The 14182-nt window shown below is 61.3% G+C and overlaps 1 protein-coding gene across 6 annotated transcripts in view; it reads right to left on the bottom strand.

Annotated features, from left to right (window-relative positions):
• Nucleotides 1-1252: 1252 nt before the first annotated feature.
• The window catches only part of KCNIP2 (potassium voltage-gated channel interacting protein 2), a 47487-nt gene continuing 34557 nt past the window's right edge, over nt 1253-14182 (bottom strand). For 3 of the 6 annotated variants that reach the window (XM_087763769.1, XM_087763770.1, XM_087763771.1), the window contains exons 2-7: nt 5853-5977; nt 5205-5441; nt 4573-4680; nt 4087-4191; nt 3744-3806; nt 1253-3409 (exon numbers count right to left, since the gene is read on the bottom strand). In XM_087763769.1, coding sequence (XP_087619895.1) covers nt 3362-3409; nt 3744-3806; nt 4087-4191; nt 4573-4680; nt 5205-5441; nt 5853-5977 — 686 coding nt within the window. In that variant the 3' untranslated portion in view covers nt 1253-3361. Of the gene's footprint in view, nt 3410-3743; nt 3807-4086; nt 4192-4572; nt 4681-5204; nt 5442-5852; nt 5978-7112; nt 7213-14182 lie in introns of all 6 variants that reach the window. The other 3 variants (XM_087763773.1, XM_087763768.1, XM_087763772.1) reach the window with 3 other exon arrangements.

Genomic DNA, 14182 nt, shown 5'->3' with positions numbered 1-14182 from the left:
ATAAGCTGATGACAGACCCGGAGGGACTTATCCAGTCCTCCCTGCCCTCAGCCCCTTCCCTGAGAGCCTGCCCCAGGGGGGAAACTAAGCAGAGATTATTTTTTAGCTCCCAGGGGACCCGCTGCCCCCCCCCACCCCATAGCTACCAGCAACAATCCCTGCACAAATCTATTCCCATTTGGTGTGAAAAGGCTACAGCAGCATTTGAAGGCTGAGTGAACCCCACAGCACCCTTTTACCTTGTCACCCCAGTCCCTTTCCTGCCCTTCGCCCTGGAGAGAGACCCAAGGGACCCCGTCGGTGGCTCAGAGCATCCCTGTGACATGAGAGGGCACGTCAAGCCCGCGGATGTCATCGCCCAAAATAGCAACCAGCCAAGCAGAACCCACAGGGGATAGGATTCACTGGAAAGAGCGGGTTAGAGGGAAAAATGCACTCAGGCCCATTCGTACTGCTGTACACAGGCCTGGGCAATCACCAGCAGGTCAAAAAGGTCCCTGGGGAGCCAGAGGCTTTGGAAGAAGCAGACTTGCAGCTTTCCCAGTCCCACGATGGCAATTCCCTCCATAGCCAGAGCTCATCCTTTTAAGATGTTTGGTTCTCCAGGCAGTTCTTTGCATTGAGGTTTCTGTTCCCGGACCACAGACTACATAATGCTAGAGGGTGTCACCGTCCCACATCAGGTCCATTATCCTGTTGTTCTGCTGTTTTCTTACTTATCTGCTCCTTTTTTCCCCTCTTTATTTTTTTGCTTCAAGCCATTCTAGTTCTCAAGGCTGCATTTTTCCAAGGACCAGTGATTGCCCATCAGTTCACATCCCTAAGAAAAACCCCTTTCCAGTCCACACCCACCTCTTCAAGATGGGAGCTAAGTATCTTCCTGTTAGCTCAGCCTTAAATACCCTGTCCTAAAAAGGGACACCTGGTCCCAAGCTCCAGTTTACCCAGCAGCATTCATGGCAAGCTGATAACACACCTGACAGCCTCTCTCCTGAGACCTGACATGCTTGGTGTTAAGGCCCCTTTAGCCTAACGCCTACAGCCTCTTAGCAGGAGAAAGACTGTGTTTACATGGCCATCGATGGCAACACCAGGCTGTTCGGGACCCCGGCCAGCCCAGCGCACACCCTGTCCCCCATGCAACCTCCCAGAGCACCCATGCAGAGCATCCCACCAGCCCTCTGCAGAAACCTTCAGCGCCGATCTCCCCTGCCCCACCGGACAGCTGACAGAGGCAAAAATGTAACGGTGGTGTGCATAGCGATTGTGGTTAGATTTTATTGTCTTTTTTTTTTTTTAACCCATATTATTGTTATAATACAAAATATACAGACTGGAGATGCCAAGCGGGTTGTGGGTCACCATGCCCCGGGGCTGGGGGTCACGCCATGCGACCTGCAGCGTGAAGGAGGAGGCAGCGTCTGCTCCGCGTGGCAGGGGACAGTGGGTACCCCAGAGAGCCTGGGTGGAGGGAGGACAGAGGAGGAGACAGGAGGGGTAAGGATCAGGATACCTGCCCTCCCACCCTTGGGAGACTGCAGGTGAGAGGTCGGCCCCATGGCAAACCCAGGAACAGGACTGTGAGATGAACAATGTGTTGAATGAACCTAAAAAACACATCATGTCTGCAAGGGCTGGGCCAGGGATGGTCCCACCGGGGAGCAGCCCCGTGGCTTTGGCTCAGGGCCCCGGGAGGGGGTTTCTAGCGGCTCCAACACCAGGGGCTCAGCCTGGGTCTGGGGCCCGGCCCAGCACGGGTACTGGCCTTGCTCACCCCTTCCCATTGATCCCAGACACCACAGCTTAGGCCAGCCCTGACTGCCCTCAGCTGCTAAGGATGTGGAGGCTGGAGCAGCAGAGCCGAGGCTGCCGGGGCTGGGTACGTTCCCAGTGCCTGCGGGATTGCACAGAGGGGCTTCTGGGGTGGGTATGGGCTCATTAGCCCATGGGCATCATTTCCCCAGCTAGGACTTGGAGAGGTATGCGGGCAGGACAGGCCTGCCTGCACACACACAGCTCTGAGGAGCTGTTGGTGATAAAGATGGGGGGAGCCCCAGGATGCTGGCTCCATCCCTGAGGCCCCCAGGCAGGCTCTCACCTTTGGGCATGGCCGCACCAGGAGAAGGGGCTGAGCCCACACTTCCCCAAGGTGACCCTTCAGCCCACCAGCAGCACAGCAACGACTCCTGGCCGGCCCCAGCCTCGACTTTCTCCCCGAGGAGCTGCCAGCTCAGCCATGCCCCCAGCACAGGCCTATGCCTCTGGGGACACCTCTCTGCCCCATTGCTCACTCCCCAGCCCCCCAGGCAGTGGGTGGGCTGGGATGGGCCAGGGCATGGGAGCAGGGGAAGGTCAGCAGCAAACGATGCTGGGAGCACGGCTGTGAGGTCCAAGGACCAGAGTGGCCGCTGGAGCCCAGCACACCTCCCTTCTCCATATGTCCCCATGCGCTGGCTGCTGTGTCCTCGGGGAGGGGTGGGAAGGGTGTCTCTCCATCAGAGCCTCAAAGTGGGTCCCCGAGGTACCCTGTTTGCCAGCGCCCCGAACTCGAGGGACAGGGGTTATGGTTGCAGCTCCTCTCCCAGCCCAGCATCCTCCATCCTGGGGGACCAGCGCCACAAGAAGGCACCTTGGGGCCCCTTTAGTCTCCCCTCTCCCCAGGTCAGGATGAGCCTCCTAGGTCTAACTGGGCCCCCTTCAGGATCAGGGGCTGCTCCCCACAGCTCATGCAGCAATGAACCCCAAGTGCCTTTGCAGCTGCCTTCTCCAGGCACAGCCCGTCTGCCCACCCACCGGCCCAGGGGATGGCCAAGGAGGGCAGCCGGCGGCTCATGGCCAACACACCGGCCACGCTCCCCATGGCAGGGCACGGCCAGGGCAGGGGAGGAAGCTGAGGTGCTGGTGCCCGTTGCAAGACTTTATTGGTTTCTAGACAGCGTTGCTGGAGGGTTTTGGCTGGAGCTGGTGCTGGGGGGCTCCCAGGGCTGGGGAGGGTCAGGAGTGGGGGAGCTGTGGCTGCACGGGGTGCTGTGCATGGGGGAAGCCTCTATCGCAGCCCGAGGCTGCAGCTTCCCCGCCGGGAATGGGTGCAGGGAGGTCCATCCAGGCCAAACACTTGCCCCGAGCCAGCCGTGCCCACGCTCCAATGTCCAGGAGCACCTGCTTGGGATCCCCCGAAGAAAGCGGAGCCGGCCCAGAGGGAAGGGAAGATCCCGGTGCTGATTGCGTCTCCAGGAAGGGAGGCCCCTTCCCACAGGGGTGTTTGTGCAGCCGGCGGAGGGGAGGCTCGAAGGAAAAGTCGAGAGAGAAGCAGGTTCTGGGCCCAGTGGCAGGAGAGCTCAGCTGGAGGCAGGTCCGGAAGCTAAATCACGTTGTCGAAGAGCTGCATGGACCGCATGATGTTCTCATCCTGTGGGGAGGAGGTGGGAAGTGGGCGGGTTGGGCACAGCACAGCAATCTGGGCAGCTCCTTCCAAACCTGGCTTTACCCCCATGGCAACTCTGACCCATGGGACAAGAGCCCCGGGGATTACAGGCAGTTGCTAAGCCCTATAGGGATGCACGGCTCTCCTCATCTGCACAGGAATGCCAGCACAGATACAGTTCCCAAAGCAGAGCACCAGCCTTGCCCCTGGGAGCCCTGCCTTCACCCCCTCTCTGCCAGGAAGGCAACAGTGGGGGACGGAGGTCCCCAAGGGACAGGGAGGTGGCCCAGCCCCAGAGCAGAGCTGCTGGTGGCTTTACCTTCTGGCAGGACTCCAGGAACTCCTCGATTGTCACCACACCGTCCTTGTTTCGGTCCATTTTCTGCAGACAAGCACAGCACAGGGGACATGGCAGGGACAGCCCCAGCCCCAGGAAGAGCCCAGCACCCCCTGCCCGGGTCCCACAGGGCCTGGACAGAGCGCACCCCTGCCCCAGCCATCCCCAAGCACCCAGCAGGACCAGGATGGCCTTTTTGCTCCCTGGCTCCAGCCCAGCCCTGCCTCATCCCCAGTGTGGGGTGTTTTCTCCTGCACCATGCCAGGTTTTGGGCACCACTGGCTCCGTGCTGGAGCTCTGCTCCCCCAGGATGTGCTCAGCTCACCTGGAAGAAGTTCTCGACGTGCTCCCGGGGCGCTTCCTCCCGCATGGCCGGGTAGGTGTATTTGCCCATCATGTCGTAGATGGACTTCATGATGTCCAGCATTTCCTGGAGGGAAGGAGCTTGCAGGGTCAACACAGGGCTCTGCCTCCACCTGGTCCCCAACCCACAGCCTTTTCATGATGCTCCCGAAGGACCTGTGGGGTGCTCAGGTGTGTTCCTGCCGGCTCCGTGCATGGTGTGGGGCCGTGTGTGTGCCTGCACATGTGATGGAGCCCCAAAGCAGCACACCCCTCATCCACCCTCCACCCCAGAGACACACCAGTGCCAGGGGGCCAGGAGGGACCTGTTTGCAAAGCTGTGCTCGGTAAATATTGATGCCCCCAGCTCTCACCCAGAGCTCAGCCAACACCCCCGAATCCTGCCCTCGTCCCTGCCGGACGCAGACCTGTGCTGGCCCCAGGGACCAGCCTGGACCCCGCATCCCACCTCTTTGGTGATGCAGCCATCTTTGTTCAGGTCGTAGAGGTTGAAGGCCCAGTTCAGGCGATCGTCAATGGTGCCCCGCAGGATGATGGACAGCCCAGACACAAAGTCCTGCAAGGATGCACAAAGCAGGCAGACGGGAGTTACAGCCACAAAGGGTCTCACGGACACAGAGGGCACAGCCCTGCTTGTCCCTCCCACAGAGGGGGAACTCAGCCCCAAAGATGTGCCCCGGGGCTGGGATGACAAGGGAAACATTGAGTATGAAAAAGAGCCTGGGGAAAAACGATTGCTTGTCCCTAAATATGTCCCACACTAGTTCCTTAGGTCATAGCACCTAAGAGGACAACATGCATCAGGACCTGCTGTTCAGCCAAAGCCTGAACAAGACCCAGCCATGGCTGTGCCTGCCAGTCTGGGTACCTACAAGACACTATCCAGAAAATACAGAAAGCCCCCTTTTTTTGTTGCTTTTCACTGTTTTTCTACTGCCTTTGGGAATTTAGTAAACTCCATCAGCCCCCGCGAAGCTCTCCATCCATCTGCAACAGCAATGCTGCTCAGCCCAGCTGGCGGTACCTGCAGGGACATGCCCTCCCTGCCCCACTGCCATCCCCTCCTTGGCCACAGCTCACCTCGAAGCTGACGGAGCCGTCGTGGTCAGTGTCGAAGGCGTTGAAGAGGAAGGTGGCATATGTGCTGGAGTCTGGGGGGAGGCAGACAGTGTGAGGGGGTGCTGTGTGACCCCACCTACCCAGCAGAGACACCCATGCAGGGCATGGGGATGGGGATGGGAACTCACCTCCCTGTGGGAAGAACTGTGAGTAGATCTGCTTGAAGTTTTCTTCATTGACAATGCCGCTCGGGCACTCCTGCCAGGGCAAGCCGCAGCGTCATCTCCACATTGTGGAGAGGGGGTGAGCACCCCCCTAAATTCCTGTAGCTCCCTTGCCTTGCCCCCCAGCCCTGCGCTGCCTGGTGGGGTGCCTGGTAAGGCTGCTTGGAGCAACTCCCTGATTTTGTGGCCTGCACCCCTCTCTGGAGGGGCTCTGCATCCCAGGCACCCAGGGAGGGGGCTCTCTGCACCCAAGAGATGGAGCACAGGATCAGGCCTCCCCACTGAGGTCCCTAGAGGTGGGATCAGGCTGTAGCCTGATATAAACTTCAGCCCCAAGGTCCTGAAAGCCTTTGCAAACCCCCAGGCACCGCTAGGCACGAAGCACCCTCTGAGGCGGACACGGTGGCGGAGGGGCGGCTAGCAAAGCTGGTCGAGGGGTACTCACGTTCTTGAAGCCTCGGTACAGGACCTGCAGCTCTTTGCGGGTGAACTTGGTCTGCTCCTGGAGCTGCTCCAGCCCCTCGGGGCGGTGGCAGACGGTGGAGAGCTCAAACTCATCTTCAACGCTGTCTGCAAGGAACCCGGGGGAAGAGAGGGCAGCTGAGGCCAGCACTGTCCCGCCCTGCCCTGCAGTGCCGAGGGGCAGGAGAGGCACCTTGTGCAGCACACCCTGTCCTCTCACACCTGCCCAGGGTGACACACTGTTGGGGTGCCCTGCTCAGCCGGAGTTGGGTCTATGCCAGCAGAGACACCCTGGGGGCAGACCAGCAGCTGACACTGGGCAACAGCCCCCCCCCCAGCCTCTGGTACAGCCCAGGCTGGGCAGAAAGGGGGTGTGAAACCCCCCCAGTGCTGAGATCCCCCCCCGCCTGCCCTTCTCCTCCCCCCAGCACAGGCATCTGCCCTGTGGAGCCAAGACCCTGGACATCCCGCAGGTCTGTGCTGCGCTGGGGCTCATGTCCAGCAGGAGAGCTGCCCCCCAGAACCCCCAGCCCCAAATGCCCCCCTGGCCTTTTCTAGACCTCATCCTGCCCGCTGTGCCCCCCCTTCATCGATGGCTTCTCCCTACCATCTGGCAAGCTGCATGACCCCTGCCCACAGCAGCCAGTGCCCCCAGACCCCACTGCAACTGAGAGGGGCTGTGGCCCCACGGTGGGTACACCACCTCCATGGGCGGATCAGCCCCTGCCCCTCCATACTCACCTCTTCTCCCAGGGGGGATCAGCTCACAGCCCCAGCCAGGGGACTGGACTCACTGAGGGGCCAAGCACACCCGGTGTAGGGGGGTAGGGGGCTCTGGGCAGCTCTGCGCTCACTCCCTGCTCAGCCCCTTTTGCCCCCTGCCATCACATCTCCATCTCCAAACCGACACTGAGCTTCGAGCACAACCCCCCCAGCCCTTAAACCAGTGCCGGGAGAGTCTCGCTGCCCCGAGCCAGCTCCAAAGCGGGTCTTGCCGCTGTGCATCCTGTGGGAGCTGCTCCGGGGAGCTGGAGAGTGGGAAAACCAGCCTGGAAGCAGGCGAGGACAGAGGTGGGTGCAGAGCCCATTGGATTGGACCCCTCCGGGGCAGGACTGATCCTGACAGCCCCAAACCCAGGGCAGGGGAATAGTGGAGGCGTCCCCTTCCCGCGGGCACGGCCAGGGTGGAGGGCAGGCAGCAGCACCGCTGGGGACACACACACACAAAGGCAAGAAGAAGCACTTGCTTTCGCTGAGCGAGGGGATGGATTTGGGCCGGCAGCACGGCAGCAGTTTGAGGAATCGCTGCTTCAGCGCTTTTTTAGTTTGGCCCGGCGGGTTGCCTGGAAGAAAGAAGGAGTCACCAAGCAGAAGAAGAGTTAACAGAGCAGCGGCCCCGGCCCCGGCAGGCAGCAGGGTTGGGCACCCGGCACAAGGTGAGTGGGGCCGGAGGCAGCACATGCAGTGTGAGGCCAGAGGAGCAGGAAGGCAAAGCCCAGCTGAGGCTCTGCTCGGCCTTTCTGCTTCATCCCAGGACAAACCCGACACTGGAATTTCCCTCCTTGGGAAGGATGGGGATGGCAAAGGGGCAACCCTGCTGGGCTACCCACACCCAGCACCTCTGCACCCCCCCATTGCAGCATGCCGGGGTGTACTGGAGACACCCAGCAGCCCAGAGACCCAGGAGATGGCAGGGCTGGACTCTGCCCTTTAGCCTCGATGCCAAATACCTGCTCCCTGGGGGCCCTCCCCTCCCTGCAGGGCTGTGCCGGGAGGCAGGGCAGGATGGAGCCCAAGAAACAGCCTGCAGCTGAGCTGGGGCATTGCATCCTCCCCAGAGCTCGGGGCCGGGTTTGATCCTGCTGGCACCCAACGGCTGAATGCGAAGCATGCGCCGAACCCAGCCATGCAGCCCGGACTGTGACATGCACCCCCGCCCCAGCACAGCACTGGGATCCAAGCCCAGGGACCTGCTTTGAGACACTCAGAAGGGTAACGGGGCTCAGGGCTTTGCCTTGGCCAGGCTATGGGGCAGGGTGAGGAGCTTCCCACATCAGCCTGGCCCGTGGCCATCACTTCCAAGTGGCCCTGCATAAACAGCAGGTCCCTTTGCTGCACAGACCCCACCACCACCCCCCATTCCCCCATCTGGATCCCAATGGCTTTGCTCAGCCCCATCTCTCCCTCCTGGCACTGCCCCATGGCTGCAGACCCACTCCCTCCCTTCCCGCAGTGCCTCAAGCCAGCAAACTCAGCGCAGGACTAACGCTGCAGGCGGGGAGGGGAGGAAGAGGAGGGGATGAAGGCCATGCTGGGCTCCAGCCCCCAAAGGGAGGCAGACAGCAGCATGGAGCACTGATGGGATGAAAGGTGCAAAGTCCCTTTGGGGCTCTGCTGACACCACATTTGCTCCAAGTGCCCTGGACATCTGCACGCAGCAGGTCACAATGCCTGCACATGCTGAGCCCTGGTTTTGGGGTTGTTTCTCTAGGGGGCTAGCAGATGGGGCTTCTCCGGCAGCTTTCTCAGCCTTGTGGGGCTGAGCTGAGCCCCAGGTACTGGGGAAATGGTGCTGCATGGTACCCAGCTCCAGTGCCCAGAGAGGGACATGGGTCTGCAGGCAGCTCCATCACTCTGGGGCGATGGAAAACAGCTCCAGGAGGTCATTGTCCTAGCAGGACATCGCACAAAGCCACTCAGAGAGGGCAAACTTGTCCCCAGGGAAGTGGCATCCACAGCAGGGTGCCAGTGACATGCAAACACGAATGCACCCTCTGGTATTTGTCACCGGGCAACAGAGGCAAGGGTGAGGGCCAGGACCTTGGCGCTGGCAGCACAGCCTGGCCACTGTCTCCTCCAGGGTTTGCGGGCAGGTGAGGAAAGAGGCTTTTTGCTTCCTAGAAGCAGGCATCAGTTGTGCAAAACCCATGATTTTGGCCCAGCTACTTTTCTAGGGCTTTAATTTGCAGAGGGAAAGGGAAATTGCACCTTTCAGGCTTCCAAGGATGCCCTGGGGCTAGGTCCCTGCAGCAGAGCTGAGCTGTGGGAATAGACCTGGGAGGCAGGAGCAGCCCCTTCGCCCAGGGGGAAGGGACACGGCGGGCAGAGCAACACCCAGCGCCAGGGTGATGGACCAGGGGAGGGAGCGGGGTGGGAGGGAAACCACACAGCTAGAGAGATGCAACAGAGAGTAAACTGTGGTTGGACTCACAGGGGCAGCAGGTATAGGCACGTGCAGTAGGTCAGGTCGGGTGCAAGTTACACTTTAGTTTGTTATAAAGAAGGAAAAAGAAAAAAAAAATAAAGAACATGGGCGTTTTCTTAAGGAGGAAACCAAAGAGGCCCAATTCCAGGGGCCCCCGGGCAGGGGAGGGAGCACGTTCAGCACATGCAGCTTAACAACAGGAGAAGGGCGACCAGGGCTGGGGTTTTGCTGTCCTGGCTTTGGTGCACTCGAGGGCTCTGCTGGGGAGGACGCACTGTCCCCTTTCTGTCCCCCAGCATCCATACTGTGAGCAAGTCTGGGGGGCTCCCCGGGCTCCCCCTCACCGGGAAACAGCTCTGCCCAAAGATGGGGAGCGGAGCCTGGACACGTGCTGCCCCGCTGAGCACATGGGACGTCTGCAGCACAAAGCCCTGTCCCTGCCAGCAACAGCTCCTTTTCCAGATGCCGCTCTGCCCTCCACCCCTCTGCAAGAGCCATCAAGTGGTTGGCACAAAACAAGCCAACAGAAAGGGCTGGCAGTGTTTTATCTGCGGCAGGAGGTCTGCTGGGTTAAGTGGTTTGTCGCTTCCCATGCATCACTCCACGGCCCAGCAACTTCAAAACACACGCATGCACAAACGGAGCCTCCATCCTTTGGCAGCACCAAAAGGGGAAGGGAATTCCCATCCCCACCTCCACACGCTGTTGAAATGAATCCCGGAGGTTGTTGGACACTGGCTCTGAAGGGATCCAGAGCAGGTGGGTCCCAGGCCCCAGCAGCGACCACCACTGGGACAGCCATGGACCACTTTGTATTGAGCCACCGGCACCTGATGTGTCCTTGAGGGCTGGATCCAGCCAGTGCTGCCATGTCGGGGGGTTACACGGTGCTGGGCTGACCCTCCCCTTCCCAGGGAGGACCCAAGCCTGGGCTGCGACATGGTCTCCCCAGAGAGAAAGCAGGAGCCGGCGTCAGCCCAATGCATAACCACGTCCCTGCCTTCCCCACAGAGCCAGGGCCACCAGCACCCTCCCAGTGACCGCTGGCTGGGGACACCAACCCACCCCTTCCACAGCACCCTCCTGCTAGAAAAGACCCTACAATAACAAACCAACAGGCAGTGCCAAAACTCCCCCCTCACTCTCCATAACCCATCAATAAATGCATCATCACGATGGGTGGAAGATGTGCATCCCATGGTGGCGAAACCCCCCCACTGTCCCCAGCTCAGCACCCAGGCACAGCACCATTCCAGGATGGGAGCAGAGCACCAGCAGCCACAGGGTGGGTCATGCAGCTCCCACAGCCCCTGCTTGGCCCCATCGGGCAACACCAGGTCAGTTGGGAGGTCAGGAGGAGCTGGTACCCCAGGGACGATCCGCCCCAGCACCCTGCCCTAGGAGCAGGGTTTGGGCAGTGGAAGGCAGCCGGGCAAGGGGACCCTCTGCCTTTTCAGCTAGCCTGGCTGGGAAGCAGGAGGGGGAACCCCAGCCAGGGTAGGGGGATGAGCCAGAAGAAGGGGCAGGGCAGGCCCAGGGGAGCATGGGGAAGGGGTCATCAGTTCCCAGAACACGCTGTTTTCAGGAGAAAAGCCCTTATCCCATCCCAGAGCATCGCCTTTTCCTGAGAGGCCAGAGGCACATCCCTAGGCTTCCCCTGCCAGGCCATGGCTCTGGGTCCATCTGGGCAGTGATGCTGAGCCCAGCTGCCCCTGCAACCTGCAGCTCATGATCATCCCTGTGCAGGGCTCAGCTCTGAGTGGGGCCATCGGCCCCCGACTCCGCTCTCCCTCCGCAGCGCTCAGCCTTGGGCAGTGCCACCTCCCGCTCAGGGGGATCACAGCTTTCCGGGGTCTGCTCTAAAGGGCAGCAGGAGGAAGAGACAGCGAGCTCCCCCAGCCGCCCTGGGGGGGGTCAGGATGGGTCCTGCCAGCAGCAGCTCTGCAAATGACCCTCATCGGTCAGCGGTGACAGAGCTGAGTGTAACCAGGGCCAAGGTGCCTGCAGCAGCCGCTGGGGCCAGACGGTCATCCATTAGGGGAATGAAATCAGAGCTGGCATCTCCCGGGGTGGGGGACAGACAGAGAGTCCCTGTCCTGGGGGTGGCACAGGGGCAGCCTTAGCCCGGACACCCAGAGTGCGCAGGGCTGAAGGAGCCGGGAGCAGCAAAGCTGCTGCATGAGACCTGCAGTTCACAGGACAGCAGACACTCAGGGCCAGGGTGCTCCCCAGTGCCAGCGAGGGGAGAGCAGCTGCACGACCCTTGTGCCAAGCAGGCCCCAAAAGGAGACAAGGGCATGGGCCAGAAGGGGCCGCAGGGCAGAGCGGGGCTCATGGCAGTGCTGTCCCCACTCCCATACCCAGTCTCTGACAGCGCTCCCAGACAGCCTGGCTGTGCCCAGAGGAGGTGATGGCAGAATAATGATTTCTCAGGCTACACCACATACAAAATGTTGCAAGAAGGGAATGGGACGGGACACAGGTGCCAAGGGACAGTGGAGCTCAGGGCCTCCCCAAATGGAGCAGGTAAGGCTGCAGGACCAGGACAGCCATGTGCATCGCCCTGCCGCAAAACCCACTCGCAGGGACACATCCTGCCCTGTCCCCATCACCACCTCCATGGCAGGGACATCTCTGGCAGCAGGAACCGGTGCATCCAAAGTGCCAGAGGAGCTACCCAAGAAATGCCCCAGCAGAGCCAAGCTCCTCTTGGCTGCAGGCAGCGTGTCCCGTAAGAGAGCTGGTGCTCTGCATACCCATTACACAGATGCCATCCATACCCTCCCCAGTAAGGCACAGGGATGAAGCCTGGACATGCCTCAGCCACAGCCCAGCCAGATCCCAGGTTCACCTGGGACACCCTCCATCACAAGGGGGTTGAAAGCCCCTCCAGGGCACAGTGGCCTCCTCCCCTCCCTCCACTCAGCCACTAATTGCTCCTCTGATCACTTCTACCCACACATCCTCCCACCACAGCTCCCATCCCCAGATCTGGCTGCCCGAGGCAATGCGATCTGCAGCCCCTCCATCCCGCAGCATCCCCAGCGCTAGCCAGGAGACAGAGGGGACAAATCCCAAATCACAGTCATGCAAAGTCTGTTGGCAGCCCTTGTCTGAGCTAGGACTGTCCCTGGCACAGCCAAGGAGGGCAGCCAAAGCAGACAAGGCAGCAGCACCGTGCAGCTCGTACGCCCACCCTCGCCACGCACAACCAACAGGTCCTGCAGCCCTTGCTCTGACACGTTCTGGGTTGTCTTGCCTGGCTACATCCAGCCTTGTCCCCAGCACCCACCTGCCAATCCAGGGAGCTCAGCACCCACGGTGGCCCCTTCCCTCCCCAACCCTGGCAAAACCCCACAGGGAGGATGAAGAGGCCAGGGGCTCCAGCCTCTTTTAGCCACACTCCCCTCATAGCCACCAATTCCTGCGGCAGCAGGGAAAGCTTTCCCCTGCATGGTGCTGCACCCCACATCCATCATCCCTCCCTGCCCCCAGCTCCCACCGCTCTCCCCAGCCCCAGTCACCTGCAGCCCTTTTCCCCATCATCTGACAAAGCCCAGCCCTCTGCATCCCAAATGCCCACAGACTCCAGCGCCCCTGATAGCCCCAGTCCCCCAGCACCCCACGCAGCACCCCAATGCCTCCAGATCCAGATATTCCCCCCAACTAATGCTCCCAGCCACCCCAACTCTCTAGCATCCTGCACCCCAGCACCCCACATAATGTCCCCAGATACCCCCAACATCCCCGATACCCCTGCACCCCAGTGCCCCCCCCAAGTACCCCAACATTCCCAAACAGCCCCATACCCCAACCCCCAGATGCCCTCACTTCCCCAGCTCCCTACACCCTGATGCCCTCAGACACCCTCCCACACCCTAATGCCCCCCCAAAACACACTAATCCTTCCAAACCTCCCCCAAGCACCCTGCAGCCCCTGGGACAGGAGGTGAGGAGCACCTCCACCACAATATCCCCGTCCCATTGCAACCCCATCCCCATCCCTGTCCCCATCCCACCTCCCCTGGTCAGGTCGATGATGCCCAGGGCATGGAGTAGCTTGAGGCTGGAGCAGAGCAGCAGGATGATGCCCACCGTTTGCAGCCCCTGCGGGTCCCAGGGCGCCGCAGCAACTGACATCTCCCCGACGTGCAGCCCCAGCAGGCAGCTGGTCTGGCAGCAACAGACCCAGCAAGGGAGGAGAGGGGAGGGCAGGGGAGGAGAGACCTGCCTTGGCCCTCCCTCTTCCCGCCCCGGCACCCTCCGGGGTCCCTCGGGGCACCCAGGCTGCAGGGGAAGGGAGAGCCCATGCATGTGCCCAAGGGGCCAGCTCTCACCCCAGGTTCCCTGGGGCACCCCACCGTTGTCACCCTGCACCTACACAGCCTGGCATGGGCACCCTGCAGCCCTGGAAAGCTGCAGAGGGGTGCAGAGCTGGCACCAACGGGTGCGTGGAGGAGGCTTGGCTGCTGCCGACTCCCACCCCAACAGGGTGCATGGTGGCACCCACCCCGGAGCTCAGTCACTCACTGTCCCCCAGGACACTGCTGCCACCCAGCCCAGGGACCAGCCCTGTCCAGGACAGCCCCTCTGCCCCATCCCAGACCACCAAACCTGCCCCCCCAGCAGTGCCCCCACCCTGCATCCACCCGCAGCACAGCATGAGGAGCTCAGCCTTGTCCACCAATCACCTCCATGGACACCCACCACCCTCACCTCTTCCCTCTTCACCTCCTGGGGGAACATCTGCACCTCTCCACACCAGCAAGTAAGCCACAGCCACGTGCAAGATCCGTGGCACATGGAGGAGCCACAGCTGGGGGCTGCCAGCCCTGGGTGCCTCGCTTGCTGATGGAGGGAAACGTGCCCCACTCCACTCTGGGGTGGTGCCTGGAGGGAGGGCAGCATGATGGGGTGGCCAGCCAGAGTGGGGGCTCCCCAGAGCCCACACAAAGCCCTGCCTCATGGGCAGCAGGGCAGAGACCACAGCCTGGCAGCAGTGGTTATTAGAAAGTCTCTTTGAGCTGGTTTTCTACCCAGCTCTCACCTAAAAGCTGCTTTTGATCTGGCCACCCCCTGCTCCATCAGCACAGCAAGCCCCAGGGTGG

Source organism: Nipponia nippon, unplaced genomic scaffold (assembly GCF_047370975.1).
Source record: "Nipponia nippon isolate SJK-2023a ecotype South Korea unplaced genomic scaffold, ASM4737097v1 scaffold_3, whole genome shotgun sequence".
In the NCBI taxonomy this organism is placed as follows: Eukaryota; Metazoa; Chordata; class Aves; order Pelecaniformes; family Threskiornithidae; genus Nipponia; species Nipponia nippon.
The sequence above is the reverse complement of the archived record's forward strand: the minus strand, read 5'-3'. Positions and strand labels throughout refer to the sequence as shown.